Raw genomic sequence first — 9,023 nt, 5'->3', positions numbered from 1 at the left:
CACGTTATGCACATGTACCCTAGAACTTAAAGTATAATAAAAAATAAATAAAAAAAAACAAAAAAAACCAAACCAAACAAACAAAAAAAACTAAATGTGTTTTTCTCAGTTGGAAAAAGTGCCCTGGGCAGTTCACTGGAGAGGTTTTATTGCATAATAAGAGAATATACAGTAGTCAGACCTTATTAGCCCCAACAAGCTTCTGTCTTGAGCACATTGAAACAAATGATTTAATGAGGCAAAATATATAGAATGCAGAAAATATATTGAAACATATCTCCTCTTTAGCCTAATGAGTACAGCAGTGATTTTCCTCAATAATTTATTCTCTCTGGAGGTAATATTTTTTCCTGCTCTTCTGTTCTCTTTCTTAAGCTTACTCAGTCCACACGTGGCATGGTCTTTAAGGGAGGTGAGAGGGAATATGTTAAATTTGATAGCTCATATACTAAATGAATTTAGGGCTCGGTATTTGATAACTCAAAAGTGTATGTGTCATGTTCATTATTGAAAATAGTATGGATAAAGAACAAGTACCTTCAAATGAAGTGGTTTCTTATGTTAGATTGCTATATTGCCCTTGCTTCAAAGACATTTTGTAGCCGGGTGCTGTGGCTCACACCTGTAATCCCAGCACTTTGGGAGGTTGAGGTGGAAGGTTCGCTTGAGCCCGGGAGTTTATGACCAGCCTGGGCAACATATGGAGACCCCATTTCTGCAATAAATAGAAAAGTAGCTGGGTGTGGTGGCATGTGCCTATAGTCCCTGCTACTTGGGAGGCTGAGGTGGGAGGATGGCTTGAGCCTGGGAGGTCAAGGCTGCAATGGGCCAAGATCATGCCACTGCACTCCAGCCTGAGTGACAGAGTGAAGCCCAGTCTCAAAAAAAAAAAAAAAAAAAAAAGACTTTTTAAAATTAATGTTAAGGTTGCTAATGCATTTGGTTATCTTTTGATTTCAGGCACTGGAAATACTGTAATTGAAGCTGTAAAGGTTCTTATAGAACATGGAGTTCAACCCAGTGTTATCATCCTCCTCAGTCTGTTCTCCACTCCTCATGGTGAGTTCAGCATGAGGCAGTAACTAGGGTTCCAGATAGACCTGAGGTGGGTAAATATGCGTTTTCTAGCTTCTAATCCAGAGGAAAAGTTTATCTGATTTCACATTAAATCTGAATCTAATTTTGGTAATTATAATTTGTGTTTGTCATTTCTAAGCTTACTGATAACATTTTATACCATTCTAATGTTCAAATGCAAATGGAGAAGTATGAACTAACGCCATTTAAAAGAATTGCAGTTGTTTTCCTGGTTTGGCCTGCAAATGACTGAAAGTTTCCTGTTTCCCTGAGGCCTGAGAACTGCTCACAAACAGCAAGAAATATAAGGTTCTAGCTAGCCCTGTAGTCTTACTGAAGTAATCTTTGCAGTGTGAAGTGAAGAGCGGAAGTTTTTAAAATTAGACTTCTGCTCAAAGGGCAGAGAGAACTGTGTGTTCTCTGTTTCCTGAAGGAGGTGTACCTAACTTAAGATCCTAGTGTTTTTTGCCATACATTATAGAACAATTGGGAATATATTTTAAGAAAATAATTATAGGTGCATGTAGAAATTTAGCTTCTAGGATGTTTATTGTAGAGTTATTTGGTATAAGAAAAAATATGAAAGTATACAAATGACTCACAATAAGGAAATGGTTAAATAAATAATATATATTCAAAGGATATACTATTATGTAACTGTTAGATCATGTTTTTGGAAAATATTGAATGGCATCCAAAAATGTACATAGTAAATGTAAAAAAGCAGTATAAAAATAACAACATTAGAATAGGGTAAAGTGTTATCACCAAGCTTGGAGATGACTGGTACAAATTATGACTATTTTAATTACAAAAATCAGAGTTGGATTTAATATGGAACCTAATAAATCTTTCCTTAGCATGAGAGGCTAGACAGACAATGTTGTTTCAATTTTGGTTTCAAAATGCATACACAATGTTAATAGTGGTTATCTTAGGTTGGTGGGATTCTAAGTGCTTTTCATTTTATTTTTAAGCTTTAAATTGGTATTTTTCAAGTATTCTACAATGAATTTGTATTTGCTTCATAATTTTTAAAAAGGGCAATGTATGGTTTCTCTAGTCAGGTGTTTTCTCATTTCCAAAATTTCTAAGTCTTAGCCAGTTCTGAAGAGGCTACAGTATATCTAGTTGGGAAAGCTGGTTTCAGTAGGTTATTGATAGGAATTATGGCCTGTTTGATTGATTACTTTGCTGTTTCATAACCAAATATTACTTGTAGTTCAAATGTTGGTGGCAACAAAAGGTGATTTGCTTAATTATCATTTATATATATAACACAGGTGGCATTGAAAATATTGAGAGAATCCAATAATTATTAAAATTTTTGCCTTTGGGAATGGAAAAGCACTCTTTTTAGTTCTAATAGTATCCATGAGAATGATGTACTATTCTTTGACATTTACAGCTGAAAAATTGTATTCTGTGGCAGGATTTGCTATGGATTTTTAGTTTGACAGGGTAATTAAAATAGTCATAATTTGTATTGGTCATCTCTAAGCTTGGTGATAACATTTAATGTGATTCTAATGCTGTTATTTATACATTTTTTACATTTTTACATTTGCCATGTACATTTTTTGATGCCATTCAATGTTTTCCAAAAACATGATTTAACAGTTATATATTATATCCTTTGAATATGTGTTATTTATTTAACCATTTCCTTAGTGTGAGTTATTTACATACTTTCACATTTTTTCTTATGCCAAATCACTCTACACTGAACATCCTAGTCCTTGTTTTCTTTCCCTATCTGTTCCTCTCTCGATAAGCTAGAGTCCTAACTTCTAAAAAGCTGGTGTGCTCTGACACATCAGCTTTTTCTGTGAAAAACAATCACGCTATGAAACACTGCACTTGTTTCATAGTGTTTCAGTTGGGAAACCATTATCTTATGTGTGATCCTCTTTAATTTTTTTTTTTTTAATAGAGATGGGGTGTTGCCATGTGGCCCAGGCTGGTCTCAAACTCCTGGCCTTGAGTGATCCTTCTGCCTCAGCCTCCTAAAGCTTTGGGATTACAGGTTTGAGCCACTGTGCCTGGCCTGTGATCCTCATTTTAAAAATGACTGTATTCACTCTATTACAGTCACCTTTAAAATACAATAAAATAAAAAATACTCTTCAGGGGGAAATTTCTGTAACTGAATAACTATATTTTTCAACTTGAGTATAAAATAATAATTCTAAGAATGTATTAGTGAGATGGAGGAGGCATAGTCTTGACTACTGTCAAAGCTTTTCAGACTTTATAAAAGGGAAGAGATTAACCAAGTCTGATTAGGTATTCAAAGATCATTGCTCTCTGTCTTCTGTCAATTTTAGACCTAGTGGCAATAACTACAAAATTCCTGAATTACAATTTGTGTTACCAAAACATCCTACCATAATAACTTTTTTTTTTTTTTGAAGGTGCCAAATCAATCATTCAGGAGTTTCCAGAGATCACAATTTTAACTACTGAAGTTCATCCTGTTGCACCTACACATTTTGGACAGAAATACTTTGGAACAGACTAAGTTATTTAAGTAAAATAATTATCTTGCGTAATATTACAATCATGTTTTGATTTTCTATTTGTTTTACTGATTCAATTGAGAGGCAGAGAAAAACGTATTAGAATGCTTTTTAGTTTTGGAAGTGCGTATATTTGAGGTTATATCTCATTTAGTTATTTGTTTACTGTTGGCACCAAATTCAACAATGAAGTACATGCCACTCTTACAAAACATAAATTTTAATAATATTCTAATGCAAATTACTGAATCCTCAGTGCATTAACATTATTTCCTAATTTATGAGCCTCTTATTTTGGAGATTGCTTGAAGCCACAAATAAAACTCAAATGAGAGTCAGTTGTTTGTCCCACTGTAGTTTGCATTTTGTTTAGTTTGGTTTTAGCTCTAGTAAGGCTTCATAGATGTGGCTATTGCCACATTCCTGTACTGTTTTCTTTCTGATACTGGACATGCTAGTAACTTGGAGAGGAGAATAAAAGAATGTCTCCTGGAATTTTACATTCCCATTAATGTCCTCATTCAATTGGCAGACCTAGGATGTATGGTTAACTCTCAGGCCATTATGTTCTTCATGGCTCATTTCCCAAACTGCATTGTTGGTAGGTGCCTTGCTAAGCTGTAATGCAGTAAAGAAGATGGTGGGGCATTTTCACTAATTGGAACTGTAATATTAATTTACAAGATTGAATCGGGGATATCTGGAAGCTGACAAGGGAGAGCCAAGTACTGTTAATGCCATCAATCCTCTAGCAAGGAATTGGTGGTTTTTCTGAAGTGTGGGAGAAAGGGTGGTTTCTTGCTGGATTTCATGGCCAGTAAGTAAATTTAAATGCTTCATTTTTAATTTGGATGTTTCTGCTAGAGACCTTTGATTTGGAAATTAGTTATTTTGCATGTTTGTCAACTGTAGATGTATTAAAATAGAAAAAAAACCCCCATGCTTTTTATAAAAACGCCTAAGTTTTGTATATGTTCATCTTTAGGCTTCTGAAAGGAGAGAAACCATTTTGGAAATCAATGTTTGTGTTCTGAAATCTGCTTGTAAAACTCTGATCTCATTTTACATTGATATTAAAACATTTTAACAGTGTTGGCTAGCTGATTACTTGATTAATTATACTCCCATGGCCCCATAGGCAGCTGTTGTGGGCCTCTGTTCAAGAGCACAGAAAAGAGCAGAAGGAAATGTCTTAGAAAGAACCAAAGCTGATGAAATCAGCAAAGATTGGGGAGAGGAAGGAAGCCTGGTGTAGACTGGATTATATTTTTCCTTTGGAGACTAGAATACTAGAAGAACTTCAGTATGTTTTTCCCTTTATTTTTGAAGACTATCAGGTAATAAATTGAGATTAATAGATTACTCATATTACATTTCTTCCATGGCAAATGTTGCTTTCAAGTTGTTATTGAAATTCTCATCTATACTTGTCAGTTAACTGTCTTGATACAGTGTGGATTTTGTTTACTCCTGACTAACAGAAGTTATAACTAAAGCCCATTAAAGCCAGAATTTCTATCTCCCTCTCCCAGCACAGATGTGAACCAGCAAATTTAGATGGAGAATAGATATGCTTGAGATTGGTGCATCAAACTAGTTGAAAAGATAACACCTACCACTATAGGAGTTAATGCTTCTAAATTAGTGCTTATTTTAGGGCTTCAGTATTTCATTTGAGGTGACTTTCCAAAACAGCAAATTTACATTCAAGTGTACATATAAAACCATATTTTAAGCAAATTATTTTTGTATTACCAGCCATTTAGATTTAACATGTCTTTGTTCCTTGATTGATATTTAGTTGACTACATTTGGTTCCCACATGAAGAGCCTAGAATGAATAGTAGGAAGTATTCAATGAGGTCATAGTCCCCCCTGATGTTTGTCTTCTATCCCTTTCTAGATTTCAAGAAAATTATACCTATGGCTTTTGAAGTATGTGTCTTTTTAGCAAATGAGGCATTATTTCTAGGGTTAATCACTTGCGGGACTCTTTGAGCATGGGACATTTTTAAGTATTCTAAATTTAACACAAGATTAACAGACTATTCAAAACAAGATTGTTTTTAAGTGATATGGACTTCAGAGCAGTATAAACTGTGTATATTCCTTACTGAAGAACACACCCTAGCACAATAAAAACAACACTCCAATAGTATATACAATGGTTCTCAAAACTTGAATGTGCATCAGAATCACCGAGAGGGCCACAGGTTGCTGGGCTCCACCCTTAGAGTTTCTGATTCAGTAGGTCTCAGTTAGGGTCCAAGGATTTACATTTCTAACAAGTTCCCATGAGATGCTAATATTGTTTTGGAGACCACATTTTGATTTAAGATATTTCTTTTATAATAGAAGCATTTAATGTTACAAGTTTTCCTATAAATATTGATTTAGCTGTACCTCACAAATTTTGAGATAGTATGTTTCATTTTCATTTATATAAAAACAATTGCTCATTTTTCTTTTCATTTCTTCTTTGACCCAGGGTTATTTAGAAACACGTCATTTAATTTCCAAATATGGGATTTTCCAGATTTCTTTCTGTTACTGCTTCCTAATTTAATCCCATTGTGGTGAGAGAATATACTTCTAATTATTTGAATCCTTTTAAATTTATGGAGACTTGTTTTATGGCCCAGAATATAGTCTCTTTTGGTAAATCTTCCATGGGTGCTTGAAAACTATGTTTTATCCTGCCGTTTTTGGATAGAGTGTTCTATGTCAATTAGGTTAAGTTGGTTGATAGTGTTGTTCAAGTCTTCTACTTTACTGATTTTCTGGTTTTTTTTGTCTGCTCCTTCTGAGGCAACTTTACTATTTTCTGTCTACTTATTCTATCAATTGTTGGGAGAGGACTGATGAAATCTGTGACTAAAATTTATATTTGTTTGTTTCTCCTTTCAGTTCTATCAGTTTTTGCTTTATGTATTTTGAAGCTTTGTTGTTAGGAGTGTAAACTTTTAGGATTGTTATGTTCTCTTGATAAGTTGACTCTTTATCATGAAATAGTCCCTTTTATCCCTGTTATTATTCTTCCGAAATCTGCTTTGGCTGATGTTAATATAAATATTCTGGCTTTCTTTTGAATAATATTAACATGGCATATCTTTTTTCATCCTTTTACTTTTCTTTCTTTTTTTTTTTTTTGAGATGGAGTCTCATTCACTCTGTTACCCACGCTGGAGTGCAATGGCATGATCTTGGCTCACTGCAGCCTCTGCCTCCTGGGTTCAAGTGATGCTCCTGCCTCAGCCTCCCAACTGGGACTACAGACATGTACCACCATGCCTGGCTAATTTGTGTATTCTTAGTAGAGATGAGGGTTCACCATGTTGGCCAGGCTGGACTCGAACTCCTGACCTCAAGTGATCTGTCCACCTCAACTTTTCGAAGTGCTGGCATTACAGGTGTGAGCCACCATGCCTGGCCTCATCCTTTTACTCTTAACTTATGTGTGGGGCTTTTTGGAGACATGGTCTCATTCCATCACCCTGGCCGGAATGCAATGTCATGATCATAGCTCACTGTAACCTTGAACTCCTAGGCTAAAGTGATCCTCCTGCCCCAGCCTCCCAAGTAGCCAGGACTACAGGCATGCGTCACCACACCTGGCTAACTTTTACTTTTTTTGTAGAGATGGGGTCTTTCCATGTTGCCCAGGCTGTTCTTGAACTCCTGGCATCAAGGGATCCTCCCGCCTTAGCCTCCCAAAGCCATGAGATTACATGTTTGAGCCATCACACCCAGCCCTATTTGTGTTTTTATAGATTTTTCAAATTAAACATTTCAAAATTTTATTTCTAGAGACAGAGTCTTGCAATATTGCCCATGTTGGACTTCAACTCCTATTTCCTGAGTAGCCTGGGACGACAGGCATGTGCCACCACACCTGAATTGTTTTTATATTTAATTGGGTTTCTTATAGGTAACCTAGAGTTGGGTCTTGTTTTTTATTTGTTTTTTTGTTTTTTTTCCAATTTGATGGTCTCTGCCTTCTAATCAGGATGTTTAGACCATTTTTATTTAATTTGATTATTGATATGATTGGTTTAAAATCTACTATTTTGCTATTTGCTTTCTATTTGTTCTTTATTCACTTTTTCCTCTTTTTCTACCTTCTTTTGCATTATTATTTATTATTCCATTTTATCTCTTTGGATTATATTAGATACAATGCTTTGTTCTTTTAGTGGTTCCTTTAGGGTTTATAGTATATAACTTTAATTTATCACAGCCCACTTCAAGTGTAAGATAAGAACTTAATGTACTTCTATTCCTCCACTCACATCTTTTTCCTATTATTGTCATATATTTTACTTCTACATGTGTTAAACCTTATAATACATTGTGGGATTTTGTTTGTTTTCAATACTTTTAAAGTGATATAAAAGAAATAAGAAAAAAGGTCTTTTCATTTTATATATTTTAAAATATACTTTAAGTTCTAGGATACATGTGCAGAACGTGCAGGTTTATTACATAGGTATACATGTGCCTTGGTGGATTGCTGCACCCATCAACCTGCCATCTAGGTTTTAAGCCCCACATGTATTAGGCATTTCTCCTAAAACTATCCTTCCCCTTGCTCCCCATGCCACAACAGGCCCACTGTGTGATGTTACCCTCCCTATGTCCATGTGTTCTCGTCGTTCAACTCCCACTTATGAGTGATAACATGTGGTGTCTGGTTTTCTATTCCTGTGTTACTTTGCTGAGAATGATGGCTTCTAGCTTCATCCATGTCCCTGCAAAGGATACGATCTCATTCTTTTTTTTGGTTGCAGAGTATTCCATGGTATATATGTGCCACATTTTCTTTATCCAGTCTATCATTGATGGGCATTTGGGTTGGTTCCAAGTCTTTGCTATTGTAAATAGTGCTGTAATAAACATACGTGTGCATGTGTCTTTATAGTAGAATGATTTATAATCCTTTGGGTATATACCCAGTAATGGGATTGCTGGGTCATATGGTATTTCTGATTCTAGATCTTTGAGGAATCACCACACTGTCTTTCACAATGGTTGAACTAATTTACACTCCCACCAACAGTGTAAAAGCATTCCTATTTCTCCACATCCTCTCCAGCATTTGTTGTTTCCTGACTTTTTAATGATTGCCATTCTAATTGGTGTGAGATGGTATCACATTGTGGTTTTGATTTGCATTTCTGTAATGACCAGTGATGATGAGCTTTTTTCCCAATGTTTGCTGGCTGCATAAATGTCTTCTTTTGAGAGGTGTCTGTTCATATCCTTTGCCCACTTTTTCATGGGGCTATTTTTTTTCTTGTAAATTTGTTTAAGTTCCTTATAGATTCTGGATATTAGACATTTGACAGATAGATAGATTGCAAAAATTTTTGCCCATTCAAAAGATAGCCTGTTAGCCTGTTCACTCTAATGATATATATATATATATAT

The 9,023-nt window shown here is 35.1% G+C and overlaps 1 protein-coding gene across 2 annotated transcripts in view; it reads left to right on the top strand.

The window, feature by feature from the left end:
• UPRT (uracil phosphoribosyltransferase (FUR1) homolog (S. cerevisiae)) overlaps nucleotides 1-4,688 on the top strand; it is a 32,242-nt gene extending 27,554 nt beyond the window's left edge. Inside the window, exons 6-7 of one of the 2 annotated variants that reach the window (XM_011962255.1) lie at nucleotides 961-1,059; nucleotides 3,492-4,688. In XM_011962255.1, the coding sequence (XP_011817645.1) occupies nucleotides 961-1,059; nucleotides 3,492-3,598 (206 nt within the window). In that variant the 3' untranslated portion in view covers nucleotides 3,599-4,688. Of the gene's footprint in view, nucleotides 1-960; nucleotides 1,110-3,491 lie in introns of both variants that reach the window. The other variant, XM_011962256.1, reaches the window with a different exon arrangement.
• Nucleotides 4,689-9,023: the final 4,335 nt, after the last annotated feature.

The sequence above is a fragment of the Colobus angolensis genome, unplaced genomic scaffold (genome assembly GCF_000951035.1).
Source record: "Colobus angolensis palliatus isolate OR3802 unplaced genomic scaffold, Cang.pa_1.0 Scaffold589, whole genome shotgun sequence".
NCBI lineage: Eukaryota > Metazoa > Chordata > Mammalia > Primates > Cercopithecidae > Colobus > Colobus angolensis.
The sequence above is the reverse complement of the archived record's forward strand: the minus strand, read 5'-3'. Positions and strand labels throughout refer to the sequence as shown.